The sequence below is a fragment of the Ursus americanus genome, chromosome 34, assembly GCF_024610735.1.
Source record: "Ursus americanus isolate L20-20 chromosome 34, mUrsAme1.1.p, whole genome shotgun sequence".
Classification (NCBI taxonomy): domain Eukaryota; kingdom Metazoa; phylum Chordata; class Mammalia; order Carnivora; family Ursidae; genus Ursus; species Ursus americanus.
In genome coordinates, this window is record NC_142160.1 from 6955409 (window position 1) to 6982127 (window position 26719).

General features: G+C 45.7%; 1 protein-coding gene across 9 annotated transcripts in view; it reads left to right on the forward strand.

The window, feature by feature from the left end:
- The window catches only part of GLIS3 (GLIS family zinc finger 3), a 619421-nt gene extending 593119 nt beyond the window's left edge, over positions 1-26302 (forward strand). For all 9 annotated transcript variants that reach the window (XM_087858807.1, XM_087858808.1, XM_045772457.2 and 6 more), the window contains 2 exons: positions 20991-21173; positions 22021-26302. In XM_087858807.1, coding sequence (XP_087714933.1) covers positions 20991-21173; positions 22021-22157 — 320 coding nt within the window. In that variant the 3' untranslated portion in view covers positions 22158-26302. The remainder of the gene's footprint in view (positions 1-20990; positions 21174-22020) is intronic.
- Positions 26303-26719: the final 417 nt, after the last annotated feature.

Here is a 26719-nt window from a genome sequence, read left to right on the forward strand (position 1 = left end):
AAATTTTCCCAAGCATTAAGAGTTTTGTTTTGTTTTTAAATCATGACAGTAGAGATAATGGATAATTTCTTTTCTTCTTTTTCTGCTTTCTGAAGATACTTTAAAAGAGATTCTGGAATTAGACGAATTTTTTACAAATACCAATCCGCTCAACTGTGTGACTCTGAACACTTGCTGGGGGTCTCAGCTACCTTCTCTTGTCAGTGGTTACAGAGTCCAGAAGAAAAGCATGTGGCACAGAGTAGGAGCGTAATTAATTTAATGCTGCTGCTTCTTCTCCCTCCCTTTTCTTTACTGGACTCTTTGACAATAGGGATAATGCTTCTAGCCTTAGGCCACACGTAATTCTTGGTGCAAAGTAGGCATTTAGTAAGTATTTACTGAATAAATGATTCACACTCTGTCATTCAGCAAATGCAAAATGAAGCAAGACAACACAGAAAATGAGATCTACCTTATCATTTCGCCCTGCCTCCTGGCAGAAGACTCTTCTCCCATATTTCTCTTTTTTAGTTGAATAATGAATATATTGTCAACTTGGAACTGTTGTTTCAAACAACCGAGTTGTTTTTGTTTTTTTAACTTTTGCTTCAATTGTTAAAAATTCCCACGGCCAATGAGAAACTGCTAGCAGCAGCCTAAAATAAATACCTATGACAAGCCTTTCCGGAAGAGATCAGGATATAGTTATGCAAATTGGGAAATCATAGCTTTCTTCTAGAAGACATGCAAGTGGCTGCTGTGACGGCTCGCAGAGGGAGTGTCCGTGCTAAGGCACTGGGCCGCTGCTACAGTGAAGGAGTAGGCATCCAGATGCAGCCTTACTTCATCCTCCAAGCATTTTGTCTGAAAATGTTTTCCTGTAACTTGGTAGGCATGAGCATTTCTCATCAATTGCTCCTTAGGATAAAGAGCAAATTGATGTAATATTTTTCAAGTGGGTGATACAGTGCTGGGAGCAAGGGGAGGCACAGAGACCTTTTAAATGAGCTACAATTACTGGCAGCTTTGGTTGGACTGGTTTGCTGGGTGACGTCATACAGCAGCTTGGTCATGGGGAACTTCATCCCCTAATAAAACGAGATTTTTAAAACCCCAAGAACGGTGTCGGGGTTGCTAACACGATAGCCACAGTGAAGGAGTGTTCTGTCTGTCAAGAAGCACGTGGCTTTAATGAGTGCCGTCACCCTCATCCTCTGTATTCCCTGCGGTAGGTAGAGGTCAGAGAAAATGTCATCGGTATATTTTTAGAGATGGAAGCTGAGACATAGAAGAATACAAAATGTCTAGGCACCGCTGCCTTCTTGGCAAAGCACACAGGCGTCTTTAACAAGAGGTCCGCATTTCCAAGCCACGTTCTTCATCTACGGGTTTCTGAGTCAAAGGCATACCAAAGTAAATATGTATTTACATCTTTCCATGGGGAAATAGACTTGTATGTAGATGCTGTTACCTTACACGGAGCCATGAAAGTTAGCATTCAGCGGGCTTTGGTCTTCCAGATGAGGAAGAAAATAAGGCCACACTGAGCTCTGCTCATGCCATATTAATCCCTACAGCACATAGGCTTTGTGTGCTCTGTGCGTATTTGTTTATTTATTTACTCTCGAAGTATGCTTGACAGACAATGTTATGTTAGTTTCAGGTGTACAACATAGTGATTTGACAGTTCTCTACTTTGCTCAGTGCTCCCCGTGCTAACTATAGTCACCATCTGTTGCCATACATTATTACAATATTAATGAGTGTTTGGTAAAAGGCACACTTTGAAAAGATGAGTAGTGCTGCTTTTTCAAGTTCCCTCACCTAGCAAGTGACCCAGGGCTAGAGCTCAGTTTTGTTGATTCTGCATCGACTTCATCCATTTATGTTGCCTCATTAGTAAGGTGGATGGGTGTCATTTCTTTTCATGTTTGAATGTCGATAGCATTTATGGGTCTCTGTTTGGGTGGCATCTCCAAGGCAACTTCTAAGTACATTTTAGTCTTTTATTTTAGATGTAAACATAGGAACAACCCTTTCCAATCATGTAAGCTTGTTCTTCAGTCTTTTCTTTCTCTTTAGGACCATTCTCTTGCCCGGGCAAGCTTCAGAATTTCGCTTGGATTAGTTGCCTGAGAGTTGATATTTGTACATTTTGTTATGGCACTCATGGATAATTTCTTTTTAAATGCCCTATTCATTCCAGGCTGTTAGAATGCCATGGGAATTCCTAAAACAGCATTTTCACAACCTTCCTGCTTCTGGACCCATCAAGGAGAGGCCAAGTTCAATCCAGCAGTGTTTTTTGGTCACCCACTAGGTGCCAGGCAAACATGAATGTCATTTAATCAATACAGTGATACATGCAATAATAATAGTAATAATAATATCAAGAGGCACCTGATTTATTCAGAAGATGGTGTCATAGAAGTGTTTCTAGAGGTGACTCTTGAATAGGGTTTTGAAGATAAATAAAGGAGGCTGGGAACCAGCGAGACCAGCTCATAGAGGGATTTGGGACCATGTTAAGTATAATCCCACTGAGCGGTGAAGCCAGCCTGGTATTTTAGGAAAGTGTAAACTAGGGCATTGTTGTAGGGAATGGAATTAGAGGGGTGGAAAGGTTGCATCCTAACTGCTGGGATTATATTGTACCACACCTGTACCACACCCACAGCCAAACAACAGTGACTGAACTAGTTCACTCAGTCTAGTTCACTCAGACGCCACTGGTAAGGAGAGGAATGATGTCAGAATAACGGGGAATTGTGCTCATCTGCGATCTTTTCTAGGCAAGAGGAGCTGGAGTAGCAAGAGAAGGAAATGAAAAAAGCCTGCAGCCTCGCTGCTACACAGGCACAAGCCGCAACACAGGCAGGAGCCCCTCAGCCCTCTTTAATACAGCTGAGAATGAGCAGGACCCTAAGGGCTCTTTCCCCAGAGAAGTGCGCACTTGACCTTGCATGGCCCTTGGCTATGGGCAGATCGCGATCTTTCCCACAAGCTGGTTCTAGCACCTGTCGCCTCCGTTCCTACAAGCCAACATTTCCAGCCGACACGTGCATACGTTTCCAAACTACCAGGGATCCTCTAGCCACATAGAACTGGCTGCCCAGACTCCCTCCTGATTATGTTGTTACTGCTAGAGTTAGAAGGTTTCATAGATTTTGAGTGGCCTGTCCCGATCCCAAGTTTTCCCAAAGAGCCTGTTATTTGCAATCCACATTGTCCAGACTTTTCCAGATTTGTTACTCGTGCTAGAACAGCACTCCAAGCGTATGGGCTCGCTCTTCTCCCGAGACAAGACACCTGGTAGTAGATGGTGCTGGGGGCGGGGCAGCAGCCTGTGGAGCCCACGATGGGCCAGCCCCTGCCAGCATTTTGCTTTGCCATCTGTAATGGGTGGCTTCCATCCTCCTGTTGACAATATAGGTGCTGACATTCTCTGTATCTCGTCCCAGGGTCAGGCGGGGGGAGGGAGAAGAATGAAGTACAAGCATACTCTGAACATCGTCACATGACTACCCTCACCTGCAAGGGAGTCTGGGAAGAAGGATATTTCAGTGCATTGCCAGGCTTAACCACAGGTTCTGTTCATAATGTTTATTGGATAGGCACACCGCGGGGCCGGCCAAACATTCCCTGAGCTGGTTTTCTGGTCTGCAAAATGGTACTATCTCTCGGATTCCTTCACACTGATTACCTCTTAGAAATCAGTGGTGGAGGCTTTCTGAGGGTTCTGCCCCTTTACGCCCCTTTCCCCCAGTTTCTTAGATTTCTGTGCTTTCCACTGCCTGCTCTTATTTTTACTCTCTGGAGATGCCAGTTGCCAACACACAGATTTCCATCCTGCATGATCCAGTCATTAGATTTCATTAGGAGAACACTGTGGGGCTGCCTCCTGGCCTGGGCATTCTGCTAGCAAGACAGCCGCAGTGGGGAGTGGGAGCCTTCCCTGTGGGTCCTGGCTCCTGTGGTTCTTATGATTTACAGCTGTCCTGCCCGCAGTCTCGTAGAGGCTGGCCAGTCAGCTCGCAGACAATGGTGGCATTTTCCCACCTCTGTAAGGCATGGTAAGCTTGACAGCCCAATGCAAATTGACCTCACTGGGAAACAAAAGGTTTCCAGCCACCAGCAGGCCTCCAAGAACAAAACACTTTGTAAAGGCCTTGTCCTACCAAAGAGCCAAACCATCTTTCAAGCCTAAGGAATCTCAGGGCATTGATATTTAAATGGAATGAGGTGGCCCTTACAAGTTTAACTTCTTCCTCTGAGTTCCTGTGTTTACTTACAGTGATTGTGCAATGGTACTTTCCAGAAGAGTCCTATGGGTTGCAGCCACTACTGATGTCATTTCTGGGGGTTTATGTTAAATGTTTAAAGGTTATTTTTTTTTAAGGCAAATTGTAGAGACAATAAACAAACCCCCTCCCACAGAAAATGTAGTCACATTGGCATAGGTGAAGTTGTGAAATAATAAAGTAGTTAGGTCTAGAAATTGTGTTGCTTAGAATTGAAGCATGTGTCACAATTTGCCCTGGAAATGTCAGGAAGACAAATAAGATTGATTGTAAATCAGAGCGTGGTAGTCTTCACTGAGAAAGTTCTGACATACTCACAAGGAGAATGAGCCAACAAGCACATTGCAGGTGACCCCAGTGTTATCATCAGCAGTCCTAATCAGGACTAATTTTTGGTATCAGCCATGATGTTATTAATGCTTATATAGTACTAGGAATTGATGATTAGATCCAGAGAAATTCTTAATTACTCTTATACACTTAATTACTACAAAATTACCCCAAGAGCAGTTTTACATAACTAGTACTTGATGATTTCTGACAGTGTGCTAATTCTATTAAACACAAGTTAAATTTAGGTGTGTACAGGGGGTGTAGTTGGCATCACAGCGTGTTGGGCTTTGTGGGAGGGGTGTAAGACGGTCATCTTCATCAGAAGAGCTGTTTAAACGATTGGTTATGGAAACAGCTGAAGTGCAAATAATTACATATGTAATTAAGTATCTGCACACACACACACACACGCACACACACACACACACGCACACGCAGACTAAATCCATATACCCTTAAGGATACTAAGATGACCGGATCAACTAACCATCGCTAGATTGTAAGTTTCCTTGGGACAGGAACTGTATCCTCCTGCCATGTTTTGCACATAGTAAGTGCTTAATAAAAGTTTATTGAATAAACATGAATGAATAAAAGGATAGGGGTGCGGGGAGGAGGAAAGGGATTTTTTGCTTACGGCTTCTTAGGCTGATCTGTAGAGCCAGCCCTTGGCAAAACCGTGATTAGGAGTCAAGTTTCCAGGGTCCCTCTTTTCTCTGGGCACTTGCTCCTTTTTTGTGTCTCCCTCATTACATATCCAGTGCTTACCTGATTGCCTGAGACCTCTCCCTAGAGGAAAGAGGATGATCTAATGATTCACTAACACAGTAAGGTAAATTTAATGCAGTAAGTATTCCTTTCCATGAGCCTTTCACACCTGGGACCGAGTATCCAGCATTGAAACGCGGAGCAGTGGCAGCTGGGGGAAGAGGTGTTTGAGGCATTCCCATAGATAAAAGTCCCTTGTTTCTGAAAGGTTGTGAAGGATTGTTTTCAGTTTTCAGAGCGTTCATAGCCACTAGCTTACATAATCCTAAGTTGGTCATATTATCTCAGAAGAGGAGATTACCAGAAGAGGCAATTGTGACTTGCCCAAATGATACAGGGAGAGAAATAATGAACTATAGGGAAAAAAAAAAAAAAAAAAAAGGACACCTGGGTAACTCTGTCGGTGACTCCAATTCTTGATTTCAACTCAGGTCATGATCTCAGGGTCGTGAGATTGAGCCCCACATCGGGCTCCGAGCTAGGCATGTGCAGCCTGCTTAAGATTCTCTCGCTTCCTCTCCCTCTACCTCTCCTCCCCGCCAAAAATGAAAAAAGGTAGATAAAAAGACTAGAGTCAGGCAGATCTGAATAGGAATCCTATGGACAAGTCATGTAACGCCCTGAATCTCAGTTTCCTCACCCTTAATAGGGAGGTAGTGATACCTCTCTTTCAGAGTTGACACAAGAATGAGAGAAAATGCATAGCCTGTAGTAGGTGCTTGGTTAATTAGAGCTGTTTGTTGTTCTTTTTCTTCCATGTTCCAGATGCTGGGTGCTCTGGATATATCCACTTGTGCTGTTAAATCCTCAAAATAATATTAGTAAAAATACCAACATACCCTGGCCTCCCAGGCCAGGCTGCAAGATGAAGCACCTTGCCCCAGGTCACACACCTAGGGAACGTCTGAGCTGGTTTGAGGAACAGTCTGACCCCAATCCCACACTCATTCTCCTTCAAGATGGTGCCTGTAGATACACTACTATGGAAGTGTTTAGTTGCTTGGGAATTCTGTTTGTGTGACGTGTAAGTGTGGAACTATTAACGATGAGGTCCCTTCCGGGGCTAAAATTCTGCGGGCAGTACAGGGACTATGGTTTGTGAGCCAGTGGTTTCCCACCTATCACTTGATCTCGTGTCTTCTGTGTCAGGCAGTGTGGTGAATGCTTATGGTGCCCTTTCCCATCAGTCTCATAACAACACTATAAAGAAGGCATTGTTTACTCCCATTTTACAGATGAGGGATCTGAATCACTGAAATGTTAAGTAACTTGCCCAAGATTTCTTACTCTCGAAATGGTGGAGCTGGAAACTACACCCAGGACAAACTGATAACAGTCTGTGCTCTCAGCCAGTAGATATGTCACTCTAGGGAAGGAGTCACTCTCTCTCTCACTGTCCCCAATGGGATTGCCCCACGGGGTGTGTGTGTGTGTGTGTGTGTGTGTGTGAGTGATACCCTCACATGTGCCATGTTTGCCTCTCGAGCACATGCATGGGAGAGTAACTGTTTATGCACGTGAGTGTTTACGTGAATACTCTCACACACATCTGTATCTCTTTGCATAATTTCTTCAGGAATTATTTCTGGAAGAAAAATTCCTGGATTGATGGATATGCACATTTTAGAGTTGGGTCCGTACTGCCATAGATCCCTTAACAAAGACTATGCCCGTTTAGACCCCACAGCAGAGCACAGTGAGTGCCCATGTCCCCACCCTAGACATCGTCAATCATTTTAATTCCCGCCAGCGTGTGCAGCAAGGTTGTTTTGCGTTTTCCTTTGGATAGTAGCATGATTCAGCGTCTTTTCATATTCGTATTGAGCACTAAAGGTGGTTTCATTATAACAAGGATGAAGTAGCCCTAACTGCTGCTTGGGTGGTTATATTGGTTATTAAGCAGTTTGCTCGCTCTTTCACCCTGCCAGGCAGTCTGTGTTGCTTGCAGCGTGACACTTTGTTTTCCTAATTGGAACCCAAAAATGTATCAAAGAGAAGGAAAATATCCAGAAAATTTCCGTTTCATTGACTATTGTGACTTCTCTGTCAGTTAACTTAAAAACATTTATAGAAAAGTGTTTGATGAACATTATTACAGATTTAGTGCTTTTTCATTCTTTTGGGGAATTAATGACATTTTTTTTCCAGAAGCAAATGTTCTGTCTTATATCTGAAACTCATGAAGTTTAGCCTCTAATGAATGGAGCTCTTCAAATCAAGTTAAATATTTTCTTATAACTCTATTTTACAGGCTGCTTAGTTGGACTCTTCGGGGCTGAACATACTAATGGCAGTCTGTGTCTTGTGATTCTTGTATTTTTAGTTGGAATTGTCCTTGTAATTGTGATAAGCAGTTAATGGCTTAGAAGAAAAAATGTGAATAGCTGTGGGTGGAGTTTCCTTAAAATAAAGAGGGGGCGAAACAACATCAGGAACATATGGGTGACCGGTAATGAGGCCACTGTGTTAACCAAACAAAACAACAACAATGAAACACCAGAACTGCCTTGATCTGTGCTTATTCAGATCATGTGGGCTCAGACCATGTTGCAAAACAATCCCAGTTTCCTTAGAATTTCATGTGAGTGCCCTTTCTGATTACAGACAATTTCCCTCTCCAACTGGATTGTTCTGACTAAACTCTCCATTTCGTTCTCTTGCAAGGTCTTTAAGAACTAGACCTTATTAGATGCAGCCATGAAGTAAAAACATTCAGGCATTTTTCTAGATCCTTTAAGTGTAACAACCAGTCCTTCCCCTGCTACATTCCTCCAACAAACCCAGTCTCATATCACACATCCCAAAGCACAACTTTTTTTTTAAAGATTTATTTATTTATTATTTATTTGACAATGAGAGAGACAGCTAGAGAAAGAGGGAACACAAGCAGGGGGAGTGGGAGAGGAAGAAGCAGGCTCCCAGAGGAGGAGCCTGATGTGGGGCTTGATCCCATAACGCCAGGATCACGCCCTGAGCCGAAGGCAGACGCTTAATGACTGAGCCACCCGGGCGCCCCACAACTTTTTCAAGTTCTTAAATTTTCTCATCATTATGGCAAGATGATTCCAGAGACCTGAATTAGCCAATTATTTACCCAAGGTCTTTTGCACCTTTGGATCCGGGCTGGTGCAGCATTACCATCAGCACCAGTGAGCTCAATGAGAGTGCCTACATTTCTATTGCAATTGTTAGGTACAAGAGTTTTATCAGTACCTGGTGACTGTAGTAGAACTGCTCAGTAATATATTTGTTGGATGAGTACCTGAATTCTCATTCTAACTTTGTGAAGAGAGTAGGAAATTATTTCTGCCCCTATTTAGAGATGGAACTCAGAGTAGTTGATCAAGTTCCTTGACCTTGGAATGGTTTCCTAAAAGAGCATAGGGTGTTCTGTGGGCGGGTCAAGTTACCTAATTCTTCTGCCCACTCTTTTTTCCCTTCAGGTTCAGTAGGCTTTCTGGCACCCAGCAGGAAAGGGTGGCTTGGAGCAGCAAAACTCTCCAGGTCACCTGGATCAGGCTGATCATATCTTCATCATCGTTGTTTCTTCCTCCATTAAAAAAAAAAAAAAATAGAATTCCATGTTTGAACAGGAAGTCACACCAATAGGCTATGGTATGGAAGGTTCATAGATCAGAATCTTTGAGCTTAGTTGCTCCTATTGGCCTTTCATTTGGAAAACTTTCAGCAAGAGAATAGTCCTCATGGTCCATGTGTAGGCAGGGAATCATATCATCTATTTATTCCCCATAGCACTTGGCAAATTTTTGGATGCTTAATACATACTTAAAATTTAGGACTTTAGTGGGCAGTGGGATGAGCTGAAGCAGGAAAGGAAGGACCCTGCAGACCAGCTGCACCCATCAGAGCACAGACCCCCAGGTAGCGAAGAGGGGGCCCCGTCTCACACTTGTGCCAATGGCTTGAGTGTATCTCCCACTGAACCTCTGCCTCACAGTAAAGTTTCTGTTGCATACGATTAGGCCTCCCCCACATCTACTGTCTAGAACATGAAGTTGAGATGAAATCTGGGCTTGAAAGAAACAGTCGAGAAATATATGTCAGTGGGTTTGAGATAGCAGAGTGGACGTTACATTTACAAAACCTTAAGAATGTCATTGGATTCCAGGATCTGTGTCACCCCCTTCTGTCTGACTGCCGGGAAACTTGCCCACTCTTAGATTTGAGTGTTGGAAAATTGTATAATCACAGACTTGGATGCAAACGAGCGAGAAGTCACCTAGTTAGTGGACCAGATATATTTTGGGAGTCTGGTTACAGCTGGACAACAGAAGTCTAGGTCACAAGATCACTGTGAGGCCCACAGTAAGACCAAGACTTTTGAGCCACGCTAATGAAGTCCCATGATTTCACCTTGACCAAGAAATTAAATGTGCGGGAAAGGCCCTGGGGTGGGGAAGGAGGCCAACTTAATCCATATCTGCTGAGAGTATAATCCAGAACCACTTGAGGATGGTCATTTCTTTATCCCCGAGAGTCCTCCGAGTCCAGCAGAAAGGGCAAGGGACCAGCTGAGGAGAAGAGAGGCCCATCAGAAGTGCTCTCTTCCTCCATTTCAAATAAAATCAGAACTGTTCTGTGTTTTCCTATTGGTCTTTCATTTGGAAAACTTTCAGAAGATTAAAAATCCTCTAAAGATGTTCTTAGAACCTCTCAGTCTTTAGTGTAAGTAATACCTCATTCACCACGAAGATTTCCAGGCCATTCACCCAGAACTTCCGATTCACTAAGTCTGCCCAGAGCTGGAGCTGATGCTGTGGCACCCACTTTAAGAGCCACTGGCCTAGACCCCAAATGTAGGACTCAGTGCTCCCTCGCCATGCTTCTCCAATCAGAGATAATCCAAAGGAAGCAATTGGCCAGTGGTGGAGAAAGTAAATACCTTCCAGCTTCCTTCTTCCTGTACTTCCTGGGGAAGTCCTATAAATATAGCATAACCTAAAAACTATCAAGAACCAGAATGGCTCTCCTAGCCCCTGGGAGGGGGGGCCATAGCCCTTCTTTTAATCTCTGTGTGGTCTCCTCTTCTCTGTCAGACCTTTCTTACAGCAGAGCTTGCTTGGAAGGCCAAGAGCACCCAGAATTAAATCTTCATTCTTTGCCCTTCTTTCCTTGCTCTGCTTTGGGCCCAGGTATCCCTGAGAGAGTTGCTTGTGAGCTTTAGGGACAGAGCTGTCCTCCACCAGGGCAGGTACACCTCTGGACTCAGGGAAGGGAGGACGACGAGCAACACCAGGCTTCCAGTCAGACACTAGGGGCTGGGATCTGCAGTGGGCTTTACTGTTGGCCAAGTATTTCCACACTTACTGTTCCGTGTGACCCCACTCAGTAGGGGTACCTACACTGGCAACAGGGCGGAGCCTGCTCGTAGAGAAGTTCCCAGCTCATCCTTACCAACCCCAATCAGTGGCCACTTGGGGATGATGTCACTTCACACAGCCATCAGACCCAGAAAGGCCAGTTCCGGACCCTCTGTTCTGGGCCTCGCACGTAGCCAGGATGTTTGAGTCACAGGCAGGTGCTGGCGTGTGAGTGGCAACTCATGGGCGACGGGGCAGTGAACCCCATCCGTTCGTTCCTTCTGCTGCTTTCCCTTCCCACCGTGAGGATTATGCTGCCGTGTGAGTATTATTATCCCCCTTTTAGAAATGCGGACTCACAGGCTCGGAGAGACTGTGGTTTCCTCAAGGCCACACAGCCGGTATGTGGCAAAGCCAGGCTTTCGGATCCATTTCAGACTCTTCAGGTCTTCTGGTTTCAAGAGTCTTTATTTTATGTCATTTCCAAGTGTTTCATTATCACTGTCAGGATTTACTGAACCATTTTACTATAACTGTAGATACCCACACATGGCAATTACTGAGACACATTGCAATTAGTTTACTTTGGCAGCTTATCACTTTGAGAATTTGGAAGCCATAGGCCACCACGCGTTAGGGGTTTGGGTGGGTTGAGGATATTTAAATGGAAATGGATTACATCTCTGAACCAGGAGTGTTTTATGCCTGCCTTCCTTCTCCCTCTGCTTTGTTGCCTTTCCTTTTTGTCCCTGCAGCCCCAGGCTCTGCCCACTGCCAGCCCCTTGTCGGACCCTTTGCAGACATACTAGCAGACCCTCTCCCTTTGCCCCAACCCTGCCCTGGAAAGGACACCAAGGGCAAGAGTGTAGCTTGTGGTAACAAATGCTGTTAGCAGCTTGTGCAGACTGTTGAGGGGCTGCGAGGGGCGCAAGCAGGGGAAAGCGCTCAGAGTGTCCTGAGTGCCTCTCACCGTGGCCCGCCGACCGGCAGCAGACGCTCCAGATGAAAATGGCGCCCCTCGTTGGATCCAGGTGGGCTTTACTAACTAGATGTCCTCACGCTGCAGCAGCCCCTCTGACTGAGGCCAAGGGGACCGGGGAGTTGCTCTGCTGGTCGATATCTAAACCACTGTCCCCAGGCTCCCTCAAGAGGAATGTGTCCATATGGAATTGTAAGGGTTATTATTTCCATTATTTTCCTCTTTCTTAGTACAGTAGATGCTTAAATGTCAGTCGTAAATAGCTCGAGCGCTGTGCAAGCTGGTTCAGTTCTCAGCCCAGAGAAAAATCTGTCTTCCTCACAGTCTGAGCCGTCCCTGCAGCTTCCCCATTTATAGACTCTGTATCAAAATGAAGAGTCCGTTTCTCCAGCATCTCCAGGGAGGAGACTGAGTAGAGTTCTAGCTACATGAAGACCTGCAGGATGTTGCCGGCCATGGCCTGGAGCCAAAGAATGACAACCAAATTGTGGAGATTCCACTTGTAAGAGCAGGGTCATTTTATATACTGGAGGGCGGTGGGTTATGAGAGGAAAACATTGCTAAAGAATTGCTTGTATGTTATACAGAATCTAGAAATACTTCTGAGCTCATTTCGTGGCACTAATAATTGCTGTATTTACTAAGGGCCGCCTACCTGCCAGGGAATGCAATATATGCTTTTATAAACACGCTCATGTATAATGCTTTCCACAGCCCTATAAAATAGGCATTATTTTAAAAGATAATGAGGCTCAAGCTAGAAAATAATTTGTCCAAATTAGATAAATTAACACGGTTAATGGGTCATCTAGGATTCAAACCCAGATCCAAGTTGTTCATGCAAGGGGTAGAAATAAAATAGTGACTAAATCAGAAAATTGGCCAAAGGAAATGTCTAAAATGTCTCTGTTTCTGCTTTTGAGGGTTTTTAGAATTTTTTAGCGGTTAGGTGATTTTATTGATTTCTATTAATTAATTCAATGCTTTTCTCCCTAATGAAAGTGTTTGTACATTATGAAATATTGGTCCACTGTGAGTAAATTGCCTCTGATCTTGGCAGTAAGGGACCTCAGCAAAAATGGCGAGACTCTGTTTAAAATTATTTGGTCCATGAGCTCAAGCCCTAGTAGTCTGTACGAACTATGTCACCAAACAGACCAGGCTTTGAGTCCTAGCTCTGAAACTCGGTAGCTCTGAGGATTTGGTTAATTTATTTTAACTTCTCTGCTTCTTTGTCTAGAAACTGGGGACAACACTGCTTAACTCAGAAGTTGTTGTAAGGATGAAGATTTTCTATATGAAACACGTAGGACAGTGCCTGACTTAGAGCAAATAAATATTCATTCCTTTCCTTCCTTCTGATAGAATTCCCTGAGCAGTTGGCATAACACTAACCAAAGTGTTCCACAAAAATGCCCAAGCAGGGGACTGCAAATGAGGAAGCTCTGAACTTAGTAGGAACTCATCTAGTGGCTGCTTTAGTTGTGCTGCCCATTTGTTTTAAGATAAAGGCTAGATCCGTAAATAATTTAATATATCTGGATGTTTGGACATATTAAAACAGTTGCATGAATTTCCCACTTTGTCTGCATGGTACTGTATAAGCCAAGTACTGGTTATAAAAGCAGGGAATGCAACAGCTCCTCTGCTTCCATCTCTCTGTTTCTGCGTTGGGAATATTTGTTTGAATCACCCGCTTATAAGTCAGGAATCTCAGATGGCCACCCAAGAAGGAATCCTACAAGTTTTCTCATACTAAGGCACCATGTGAGTGGTAAGTGTGTGATTCCCTGGGCTCATCTGTGAGTGAGGTTGGAGTGCATAAAATCAGGCTGAGAAGTTAAGAGGCCAAAGACCGCATGCTGGTGGCCTTCCGGAGCTTTAGCAGAGACTTACCTGTGTTTCCCTCTCTTCTTCTAGTTGGTTTTTGCCATGGATTACAGAAGGTATTCACAGGGGGCAGCTCCAGGGTCCCCAGAGAGTAGGAATATGTGCAAAGAACCCTAAGAGTGTTGGAGTAGGAGAAATTAGTGGAGCAGGGTCACGCGTCTGCGTTGTCTGTCCCTGGGCTCTCTGATTCGCGCCCCCTCCCCATTCATCACCTAGGTTCACCCATGCCCCTGCCCATGCAGCAGTTATAGGACTGAGGCCAAAAAAAATCCCTCTACATTTCCTAAAGTAACCCACAAAATTATAGTCTCTGCGGAAAAAATAATTAGAGTCATAAAGCTCATAAATATATATCCTTCCTTCCACTTGGCTAGCAAACAGCTGTACCACCAAAGAGCTGAGGCTCGGCCCACTCTCCCTGTGCCCCTGCTTATCCTCCTCCTGGGCACGGACAGATCAGAGCCATGGGCGGAAGAAGACTCTGTCAGGGCTGGTCCTCAGCAGAGCTGCGGGGCGCCTGGCCCCCTAATTGTACCTGATGCAAGCCAGGGCCAAACAAAGGGAACCACTGTTGGCACCCAAACTTCTCTCTCGCCTGTTGCCATTCCCTCTTCTGCCTTGTATGCGTGCTGGAGAAAAGAGTCAGACCCTATATATCCCCGACGGCAGGTATCCTTTATATCGTCATCTTTAGTATGAAACTATTACTGGGTTTCTCGTGAACGTGTTTCTCTTTCTTTCTCACTAAAACATCTGCACCAAGAAGGCACGCAGTGTGTCTTCTCCACCGTCGTGTCTCTGGCACTTGGGAGCTTAGTAAATAGTCATTGAGTGAATAAAAGTATAAAACTGGAAATGCTTGTGCTCGTAGAAAAAGAGGAGAAAGTAGCATTTAGAGAGTGCAAGCTGCATGCCAGGCGCACACTCAGCCCCTCACACGGGTCTTCTCTTTCAATCTCTTGAACCTGCGCCCCCACCTTATCAAGTAGACACGGCGAAACCCTCACTTTACAAAATACAGCAACGGGGGCAAGCACACACACTGATCCGTGTTCCTTCTGGAAGGTCAAGGAAGCAGCAGGCTCCTGGGGCCTGGCCGTGGCTGACCACAGCAGTGCTTGGCCTGATCCCTGAGAGGATATGCCCAGGTCACACAGAAGTGGAAAGGTTTTCCCATCCGAAGAGATCCAGGGGGCTTGGGAAGTGATGGCCTTCGGCATGGTTTCCGAGAAGACTCACAAGGGATTCTTCCAAGCCTGCTCAGGCCATGCCTGTTTGGAGAAGCAGTTCTGGGGGACCTTGCTGTTGCCCGTGAGGGGCTCCCCCTGCGGGCTGCCTGCCTCTCTTAAGTTGTCATCATGGGGGCAGGGCGGTGGGGGGGTCAGTCATCGATTCGGCACACCGTCCATCCAGCGCTCTCCGTGGTGCCCAGAGTTGGGTGGTGGTTCCCAGCCTTGTGTTAAAGGAAAATGAGAATTCTGTTTTGCAAAGCCATCTGCTATGTAAACAGACCCACCGAGTACACAGCTCCCGACACAGCACCTTGTCGAGTTGCGGGCTGATGGTATTTGTTCCCATCCACGGGGCGAACAGTTGGGTCGAGCCTCTGTGTTGGACTTGACTCCACCATCGTGTGGTACAGCCTCTGGAGATGGGACTGGGTTTGCTGCCACTCCCAGCGGGCCCGGCAAGCTAGGCCCACAGTCCGCAGGACGGAAAGAGTGTGACTTGTTTCCTTTCTCTTCTCCTACTTCCAGAACGGTACGTGGCTCACTACTTCAGGAGAGCTGAAGTTCTTCAGATGGTCACTCATCCACCCTCCAGAGGGTTAAAGCTGGGTGACCGTTGTTTCCTAATGGATATATGTATATTCTGGTTTCCTCCACAAAGATTGGAGAGGTAGATTTTTACAGGAAAGATAAATGTAATAAAGAGTCTAATATCTTTCCTGTCTTGGAGGCCACAAGTCTAAGAATCATTGTCTGGCTTTTATTTAAACCCTTGGTGGTGGGTCGTGTGTTTTTCCTTCAGGAATTTAACCAGAAACATTTCTGAAACGAGGTCTGCTAACGCGAGAAAGGTGGACTGCCCGAGAGCGGCGCTGTCCAGGACAGGAGCCACAAGCCACACGTGGCTACTTAAATTTTAATTAATTAAAATGAAATAAAGTGAAAGAGCTAGTTCTTCCACTCACCAGCTCCACCTCAAATGATCAGCAGCTGTATGCAGCTGTGTACCAACAGCAAGAGAGAGGGAGAAGTCGCTCGCTTCCATCATCGAAGAGAGTTCTGTTGGGTGGTGCTGCCCTAGAGAACACCCTTCTGTTATCACAGTTGGTCATGCAGCTCCTCTCTCCTCGGATGTCCCCCACCCCCTTCCACTTGGGGAAGGAAACCCACACCCAGCTTCAGGGGGGCCGCCTTATCGTCATTAGCAGGAATAGTGACTGTGGACGCCTGATCGGACCCGTCATCCCAGAGGCATCAGTGACCCCATGGGACGAAAGAGGAAGGTTTTTAAAGAATGAAGTTTAGTGATGTGAGAAGCACATAGAGAATATTAGTGGGGAAAACAAGACCAAGCAATATATAGAACATTCCAGTTTTGTGTAGATGTATCTGGCCATATCTGAATGTGGAAATAAAAAAAGTTTTTCCCTTCTTTGTTTATACTACTCTACATGTTCTGGTTGGTACAGTTAATTCCAAACATTCTGGTTTTTTCTAATAATTAGAAGAACAGGTGGTTTTTTGAAGGGAAAAAACTTCCCAAAATTGACAAGAGGAGGAATGATTCTCCTTGACCTTCAGGAGCTGCAGTTTGGGTAGATCCAGTTTATCTGTAGATTCTTCCCTGCCCCCGACCCCTGCCATTTTTGGAGGCAGAATAACATGTAAAATGGGGGAGGGGTGATTTTATAAGTGAAGGTAACAGCTAACAGTTATTGCCGACATGAATGTCTGTGCGTGTTCTTGTGCTGTGATAACCGTGTGCTCTTGCTCCAACTGCATGATCTATCCTCGAGGATGAGGTATTACCTTTTTTCTTCGGTTTCTCCAGCAGCACCTTGGCCAGCACCTGATCGTCATTGGCGGACGGACTGCCAGATTAGCTGACCTTGCCATCCCTCTTATGTGTTATGCCTGTGAAATGTGTTAACATCTTGCTTCATTTTGCTTTCGGTCCTAGAGGTAGAGTTCCATCCAAACTCGCTACGTGAAATCCAACAGCTGGAATACAGGAGCCATTCATCAGAAAATGGGTTAGGCTTTCTCAGGATTTGTGTGTGTGGCAAGACCCTAATGGAATTTTTAAAAATTTCGTTAGTTTTGTGGAAATAGCACTGGGAAGAGAGTCTGTTAAAGCTCTTTGATTTGACCACAGCCATCCACACCAGTGTACTTGGCATCTCCAGTGACTGGCTTCTCGGAGGGAGGGATTTAGTAAAGAGGATTTTCTTTCCCCGAGTTGGCTGTGAGAGTGATCCAACATGCTTGTGGGGCCATTCTGGTTTCAGCTATTTCTTGTGTCGGCCAAGACACCCACAGGCAAGGATTACAGTCCACTCTGCCTTCTCACGCCGATCCCGGCGGCCGGGGACGTCTGGGGGATGGAACCCAGTGTGTTTCTCCACATGACAGACCTTCTATACTCGTGCATCACGACACTCAGATGGAGGTTGAAGCCAGGTAACATTCCTGCTCCCTTAGAAACAGGAGAGGAGATGGGGGGAGACAGAATCGGTTTTCTCAAAAGGCCAACAAAGGTTTCTATCCGTGTACCTGACATACCTGAATGATTAACGTCCCTATTCGGGGAGTTATGAGAGTTTAGGGAGAAATGGCTTCTCTTCTTGGAAGGGTAACAGTACACTGAGGAACGCTGTCAGGGAATTGATGGGTGACAAACCTGAGCAGAGCCACCAGAGTGATAGAAATAGAAAATATTGTCTCTCCTCCTCAGTGAGGAGACATTACATTCTAATAAACCAGCCATGGGGTTCATGGTCATGTTTTCCTCCTGGTATGTGTGTCCGGCCACCAGGTACCCAGAGTCAAGATCAGTCCAAGGAACCTCCCAAACCACAAAGCTGCTCACCCCAGGTTCCTTCAAACCACTCACACTTGTTGCAGTTTTGAGCCTGCACGGGGGTGAGTGAAGAAATCAAGATATGCGTCAATTAGTGCAGGATCTAGGAATGAATGTGGGTAAGATACATACAGCTCAATCCCCACAGGGAGAAGAATGTTCTGGAGAATTTTGCCTGGGAAGTGGGTGTGCGCCTCATGTCTGCTGCCGTGTCCATTCTCACATTGGGTTATGATTGAAGAAAATTTTGTTTCTCTTAATAACCAGGTTTTTTTCAATTTTTGAGGACTAGGTTGTTATAAAATGATGTCACTTTTTAATTTTACTTATTTAACAAACACCTGTATTATATAAAATATACAAGTATTATATAATCATGTTATTAAATTATATTCTATAATAGGTAAATATTAACTCATTTAATCTTCATAATAACTCTGTGAGGTGTAGGTACTACTTTTAGCCTCATTTTACAGATTAGAAAACAGACACCAGGAGGCTAAGTAGTTTACTAAGGTTACACAGTGGGTAAGTGGTTAAGCTAGGACTTGAACCCAGAAAGTCTGGCTCTAGCATACTTGCTCTTCACCACTATTAAAACTTGGAAAAATATAAAGCCAAAAAACCAGCCTAAAGACAACCACAGAAAGTTTGGCTTGCCAGGGCTCCTGGGTGACTCAGTTGGTTAAGCGTCCGACTCTGGATTTCGGCTCAGGTCATGAGATCAAGGCCCACAGAGGCTCCATGCTGGGAGCCTGCTTAAGATTCTCTCTCTCCCTCTGCTCTTCCCCACTGTTCACATGCTTTCTCTCTTTTTCTCTCTCGTTCTCTCTTTCTCTAAAAGAAAAAGAAGAAAGGTTACCTCGCCATCTTTGCTATGCGTGGACTTGTCCGTGACTGCGTCAAGTCTCCACATTCAGTTTTGTATCTTGCTTTTGTTTTCTTCTGAACCTTATATAATGTCTTTCCATGTTGTTAAAAACTCCTTGTAAATATTGTTTGAATGCCTACTTAATATTCCCATCATGTAAATGAACCACTCTGCTGAATCATTCCCTTACAGTTGCCTGTTTGGCTCTTGGGTTTTCTGTTCTGACAACCAGCACTGTAATGACTATCTCTGCAGAATTTCTTCTGTTCTTTGGAATAGACTTTGAGAATACCTCCTCAGAAGTAAAATTCCCAGGTCCAGGTGTATGAATGTGAACACTTCTAGGGCTCTAGGTGTGGGTTGTCCAGTGGTTTTCCAAGAAGCTTGCACTCTCACAGTGTCTGCAACACTGGACAGAAATGACTTTGTTATTCTCACACCAGCACCAAGAATGATTTCTAGAAATCTTTGCTAATGTGATAGGTAGAATGTGGTATTTTATCATTGTCTTGGTTGTATTTCTTTGTTGGCTAGAGGATTGAGTTGGTCCATCTTGGTTGATCAGTTATCTGTGTCTCCAGATGGTCTGGTTAGGTCCTTTGCCCATCTGTCTATCAAGATCATACAGAAGCCTTTGGGGATCCAACAGAGAAGAGCCAATGGTTTCCCATTCTTTCTTCTCTTGCCTTGACACGGTATTCCCCTGAGAATTTTTCTAGTATATATTACTATACATGCTTTTAATCTTCCCCCTCAAACTTTATGTGCATTTTTCCTCCAGATTCTTTATAAAGTATTCCACTGTTTTTAAAGGATATTATTTCATTTTCTGTGAGTGTGCCCCATGCATAAATCTGCATTGGTCCCTCTGTCTTGGGTCATAAGCTCCTAGAGGGCCAGACTGTGTCTTTAGAAGCAGTTCTGCACACATGCTTTGGTGACATCCCCAGCAACCACAGAACAGGCTTCCTGGCCAAGGGTGATGTGAGCGTTTACACAAGCCACCTTGAGAGTACTAACCAGAAAATGAGAAGAGTTATGAGCATAGTAAGCTGGATGTGTTGGTGTGCCCTGGCGGTACTTCAAGAGAGCTGAAAAGAACCCAAATAACACCTCCCCTACCTATTGATTATTAGGGAGAAGAAGCATTTCTAGTGGAGGAAGGCACACAGGACTAGGGACTCAAAGCCCATGAATTAGCCCTGTGTTCTCCATCATTTAGTATGAACCATGGGCTACATTCTCTACTAATCCCTCAGGTTTTTTTCTACCAGAATAGAAATATCAATAATAACTGATGTTTTGAAGCACCTTAAAATGTTATATATGGTCTTTCTTATCCCTTAATCTTCACAATAGCCAGTGAAACAGAGGGTCACGTTTTACAGTTGAGCAAACAGGCACAGTGAGCTGCAACCCTCCCTTCAATAAAGTATCAAGTGAAGATTTCATTATTAGATTTGTAAAAGCCTATTAGACTCCAGGAAAACAATCCGTTGACTTAAGTGTCTCATGAGGCCAGGAAGAAGAGGGAAAATGTAAGGTCTCTTGGGAGGTGTGGAGGGATCGTGGAAAGGACCACAAACACCCGGCAAGAAACCTCTGTCACACAAGAAAAAAACATTGAAAGAGCTCAATGAAATAAAATCAGCAAAATGGTGATGATTATTTTCAAATATGAAGCAATTTTTCCTCATATTTCTTCATTACATGATATCTTCCCAGTTACTGCAAAGACCAACAATTATAATATAGCACATCCCATCCCACGGGATGCTTCATGTACCTGTTCAAAGAATGAAGAAGATAAATGTGTATGAATTTATCTGTTAGAAGGACAGATGGGTGCATAGATCTATGTTGCTTTTTTTTTTTTTTTTAAGTGGCCTTGTTAAGAGGGTGTTTCAGGTTTTACCAAATGTGAAAAGCGGAATAGAATATAAGATGGGTAGTAAGGAGGGCACGTATTGCATGGTGCACTGGGTGTTATACACAAGTAATCAATCGTGGAACACTACGTCAAAAACCGGGGATGTACTGTATGGTGACTAGCATAATATAATAAAAATATTACTATTTAAAAAAAGAATATAAGATAGAAGAAGTTAAGATGTACTTAAGGGCTGGTGGGAGGGACAAGCTAGGCATGTTCTCTGAAGGTCAGGCCTGCAGTCTCCAGGGCTCTTGAGAGCATCTAGGGGAGGTAAGAAGCCCTTTAGCTGCCCGTGCTGGAGCAGGAGAGAAAAATGTCAGAAGCCAACAAGCTTTGACAGCCCCTGAAGGGAGAAGAGCTTCTGCTCAAAGAGGGCATTTTAGATGCTCGCTCAGAAGATTTCACAGGTGGGCTGAAGAGTGAAAGGCATTTTGTCACACAAAGCCAGGCTGAGTGAGGGTCTAGCGGTGTCGGAACGACATTTGGGACTCTGTGGGAGCTCACTGCCATGCTTGCATTTCAGGATTTTACGGGCAGCTGCAGACATTCTGCCCCCCCCAGTACCCGGACTCCCAGAGAACCGTGCTGCCCAGCAGCCCCTGCAGTGTGGTGCCTTCCTTCGAGGACTGCCTGGCCCCCACACCCATGGGGCAGGCTGGCTTTGATGTGTTCCACAGAGCCTTCTCAGCTCACTCGGGCATTGCAGGTGGGTTGCTGTCTGTGACTTAGAAACTGCGGCAGACTTGCAGGTGAGACAGGTGGGTTTCCCGTGTCCGGCCTGGATGGGGCTTGACCTGGCACATGACCGCATCATGTCCTGTTGAATCTACCCCTGAAATGTCTCTCATCTTCATGCTCCTCTCCAGCCCCACTCCCACCACCCTGGCTCAGGGGGCCATAGTGTCTCTCCCAGACCGTGGCAACAGCCATAGCGTTCCAGCAAGTTCCCTGAGTCAACTCTATCTTTACCGTTCTGCCCTCCATACCACCACAAGCAGTGCTTACCAAAAATGAAGGATAAAATAAGTCCCTTTCCTCCTTGAACACTTTGGATAGTCTCCAGCTGCCTAAAGAATAAAGGCTACTCTCAGCGAGGTATTCAAAGCCCCATGAGATAGGCCTGATCACATAGGCCCAACCTCACATGTCTCCCTATATGTGCTGTACCCGAACTTTGCCACTGCACTTGGCCCCACAGCCCCTCCCTCTCCATCTTTGCGCTCTGTTTCCTCCTTCTAGAATGTTCTTTCCTTACCTCTCCATCTGTGAGAATCCCATTTTTCTTTAGGACTCAGCTTTAGTATCATCTTCTTTTTGAGGCCGTCCTCGCCCTTGCCTAGAACACTTTTCTTTTACTTCTACTCAGCCCGTATTTTGTGCCAAGATTTATTTTGGCCATCTGCCTGCAAGCCCGCCTCCTTCCCCACTGATGTCCCTGAAGACCAAGAGCCGCTGAAGGGCCTAGCCCTCAGCCCCTACTCAGCATTTGCTGAGCGCACACACAGTGGGTGTGGCCAGGCAGGATAGTTAACTTCCTGTTCTTTCTCTTCCAGTGTATGATTTGCCTTCAGGGTCCTCGAGCCTCTTTGGGGAGTCTCTTCGCAGCGGGCCTGAAGACTCCACGTTCTTGCAGATCAGCGCTGTGGACCGCTGTCCTAGCCAGCTCTCCTCCGTCTATACTGAAGGCTAAACACTCCCCGGCCTCCACTCCCACTGGCACCCAGAACCTCTTTGTCGCTTGCCACCTTTTATTTTCATATTCTCCTAGACTGCATGGAAAGGACGTCCGCCTCGTCAGCGGAACCCGCAGAGTCAGATGTGTCTCTGGAAGGCAGGACTGGTCAGAGCCAGGCCTCGCACAGGGTTTGCCTTTGCTCCTTCTTCTTTCTGGGTTTGCTGGTAACCAGAGGACTGTCTTTTCAAAGGGAATTTAGAGTCACTCAGGTGGATACCGGTGACTTCCGGCTGTCAGCTCTCAAAGGACACCAGTGAAACGATGCGCATATGAAAATACAGCCTGGGGATCACCCTTGCACAAAACTCCAAGTAGGGAAGGACAGTGCAAGTTGCCGGAAGTGCAGTGAATGCCACTACTCACCGGCCCCGCCGGCTCCTGCACAACCAGGCAGCAAAGGGAACCGACATCAAAGCACAGCTCTGCTCACCTCCTGGGGAAGCCCGGGCTCCTGGCCTCTTATTAGGCCTGTGCTGACCAGTTGCTTTTCAGTATTTCTCCAAAAGCAAAATAAGAAGGTCCTGTCAAGCACAGTCCCTTGAAAGGCACTACAACTTGTTTTCTGTTCCAGCAACTTATCTTAGCTCTTCTATTTTAAAGACTTGTTATTTACATCTACTTTTAAAGAAAAAAAAAATATTTAGAGGTCTGTTCTTTGGTTGGAAAGAATTGTTGTAATCATCCCAGTTACGTCCATTTTGCCACCGCTATAGCTCGGCCTGGCCCCACCTCACCGACCGCGCCTGTGAGCCCCGCTGGAATGTTAGTTTTGCATTTCGCAAAAGCCACCTGAGGGAAGTGGAGTGGGCCCAGCCCCCTTCCCAGGGCTCTAGCAGACACCCTGGTGGGTTGACTGTTCAGTGACTCCACCTTGAAGGCCTCATTCCATGGAGAAGATCGCTTGACTGGTTGACCCATTGCCTCCACTCGGTGCTGTGCCGAGTCGTGCTAGAAGATGCGAGAACAGGGACCCCTGAGCTGAGATCCTGGGTTCTCTCAGAAAACCAAACTAGAGGTGCCTGATGTCCAGTGATTTTGCACAGCTTCTGCTCACCTCCTTTAAGATACCCACTCACCTGTCTGTCTGTCCATCCCCTGTACTGTCCTCTCCCTCCTCCTCATTATTCTCACCTCCTTCTCATCTGCACTCTGGCACGCCCACCCGCCCTCGTGGAAGCATCCCTCCTCGCAAGGTCTGCCCTGAGGCTGGTAGAGGCAAAGTCCAGGGAAGGTGCGCAGAAGTAGTTGACTGTTTTCCTGAGACTCTCATCTCAGGGCCTGGAATGTTCACAGAGCTCTTGATCATTTGATAGCAACCCTGACTAGGAAGCCACTTGCTGGGATGCGTTTACAAAACTATTAAAAAGATCTTAAGTCCTACGCATGGGCCCTAAAAAGTAGCCACACCCCAAAGACACGGGGTAAAGTCTGACATTTCAGGACTGTCACATTTCACAGTTTCTTTCCCCTCGTAAAATGAAACAGGGCTGTATTTCCCACCGAGATCATTATAGTCTCCAACGCAAGTTCACCAGTGTGGTGTCACACTTGGGATCTGGGGACAGTTTTTCTCCTGACAGGCAGGTCCTCGCTGTCGGGCCGCATGGGCTGGACTTGATCCCCACGAGCCATAGAGTGAGGGGTCTAACGAGCCATGCATGGGGACCGCTTTTCCAGGGCACGAGGTCAGTCCGCTTCCTCGGACTCATGAGCTCTGATCTGAGAAAGGCCACCGTGCCTGCGTCCAGGGCTCAAAAGAGCAAAAAGTTACTCACTTTACAAAACTCTGCTCTGCTTTACGAAAGAAGGCTCCTCAGGCTTCCCAGCCAGACGAGCTCCCAGACCGCGAGTAAAACGCCACCCTCCTTGCAGACTTTGTGGCTTCTGTCCCTTGGCCTAAACCAGGATACGTGCATGCTAACTCTGCTGTCCCCGTGTGTCCTTTGTCACACCCCGGAAAGGAAGGTAAGCTCGGATACCGTTAGACAATGTGTCCGTTCTTAAATACGGAAGCCTGTATGAGGCACTCAGAACGTAGTTCATACTTTGTGTGAAGAGGAGGAAAAAGATGGAAAGCAAGGGGGTTATCGCAGTGATGTCAGCCCTGCCTGTGGCTTTATATATTTGAAGTGGAAGGGGGCGGGGAGAAGCCAGAAGCTGAACCTCAGACACTGTGGATGTCAGCTTCCTCCTTGGCTGGAGGAGATGCTCCTGGGCTAGTGTATGGTCTGACTGTGGCCTCATGGCGGCCCTGCCCTTCTCGTGCCCCACTGCTGTTTTTGGGGTGTGGGGGGGACAGCAGCACCAGCAGGGCCTCCTTCCTCACAGGATTGGGGGCCAGCCGCTAAAGGGTATTGGTGTGCGCAGAGGGAGCGTGTGGGAAGCCTGCTGGCTTGCGTCCCCTCACATAGTCCTCGGTGTATCCTGGTGGCTGCGAGTTTGAGCTCAACCCTCAGGGCCTGACACACTCAGGTTCCTTGTAGATGGCACAGGCTGTCCCTAGCTTCTGGAATCTCACCTGACCTTCAGATTTGTCCCTTGCCGGCTTTCACATTGCGCGAGATTCATAGATGCGTTCATCATTATGTGTGTAGCAGTGAAAGTAGAAACTTCAAAAAAATTCATTCCCTTCCATTTCCTGGCCCTTTTCGTCTCGATATGTAACCAACCATTTTCATGAACATCTGAGCAGAGATCATTATTCCCTCTTTTTGAAAACAACAACAACAACAACAAAAAACCCCTGGTGCTTGTGAAAATACACACAGCCCAAAGCCAATTATCCTATTACATTTAAAAAAAAAAATTTCAGTCTGCCTAGAGACATTTCGTTTGCTGCATTGTCTTAATTCCCTAAAGGGACCGCCTCAAAATGTCAGTTGTAACTTAGCCGCTGATCAGCTGTTAAATATTATTTAAGTATGTGCTGGTCCTGTGGGGTGTCTCCCTTTACCCCTGCCTCCCCCGGATTGCATAGGTGATTCTAAAGCAGACAGAAGGCCTTCAGTGGACCCACCAATAAAACAGAGTGTGGGTGCTGTTCTGTTGCGTTTAAATGCCCCGCCGTCAAGCACATCACTGTGTTAGAGCAGAGGTAAACGTCCAGCTCCCCTTTCCAAGAACCTGGACTGTCCGGTTGCCTTGAAGTATTGGGAATACTTCAAGTGACTGTAAATGTCCAATTTAATTATTTGGTATTTTATTTGACTGACCGTGACGTTTTCTAGCAGCATTTTGTAATGGCACTTTTTGTTGGGAGTGCAGAATTTCTGCGGTTACTTTTTTTTTTTTTTTTTTTTTGCAATGGATAAAGCAAAAGAAAAAACAAAACAAAACCAAAAACCAGTCATTGGAGAAATGGCAAATGTAAAAAAGAAGAGATTTATTTTGTACAGACAGCAGGGCATCCTGTGTAATGTTGCTGACATAAAGCACTTTGGGGGGGAGAAGGGGAAATCTGTTTTCCATAAATCACACAGACTCTTGTACATAGTTACATACACTCACGTAGAGAAATGAACTGCATATATCATACTGGATATGGGGCCGATTTTTCTTTAGGGGCACATCTGGTGCTTATTGTCATAAATCTTTTAAAGAATTAGGTACACTTTTTTTCTATTAATATGTATAGTTTTGTGATTTGTCACAGTTATGTTTCGTATAATCATAAGTTATTTTGTCTTGTTTCATGAAGTCCTTTTTTTTTTATGTCAAAAGTAAAATGAAGGGATTGTGCCCTTGGTACAGAATAAAACTGGAACTGGAGAAAACCGCCCACCTGCCTGAAACCCTCCTTCAGCACGGCCTTCTGAAACAATGGGAACAACCCCGGGGTTTTGTTTGTTTGTTTGTTTGATTATTGTGTTTTGTTTTACCACAAGCCTCCTTCCTACTGGGATGGTGATGATAATGAAAAGCAGACCGGGGTGGGGGAGGGCGAGTCCAAGGCCGGCTTTAAAATGCCCGCTGCTTTGGGCCAGAGCTGCAGCCTGGATTTAATTATAGATATGAGGACAAAATGGCAGGAAAAATGAATGTGTCCCTGAATCCTTTACATGTTGGGAGTGTCCATAAATAAAACATGAAGTTTTATTTCATCAGATTTAATTAAAGCTTTTATACATGTTTTATTGGTTATTCTATTAATCCGCTTCACAAACTGGATCAGTGTGTGCTAGGGTTTGGGGCTTATTTGTGCCTTTTCCATGCAGTGCTACATCATGCTTCAGAAATGCCGCTAAGTGCTTGGTCCTTCAGGTGAGGGGGTTACGGCATGCTGGCCATCTGGGATGAGGCCTTTTCGGCCCTGTTTTCCTAAAATGCTACAGAGAAAGACACAAGCTTCCGCTTCCCGTGAGCTGATACCCCGACCTTTGAAGTCCTCTGATTGCCCAAAGGAGAAAGGGGCGGTTGCCCGTTCTGTGCACTCCGCAGGCTTTGGAAGGCCACCTGACCCACTGACTGTGATGAGCTTCCTTCCTCAGCTCCCGTCATGGGAGCCGGAGCGGTTAGGT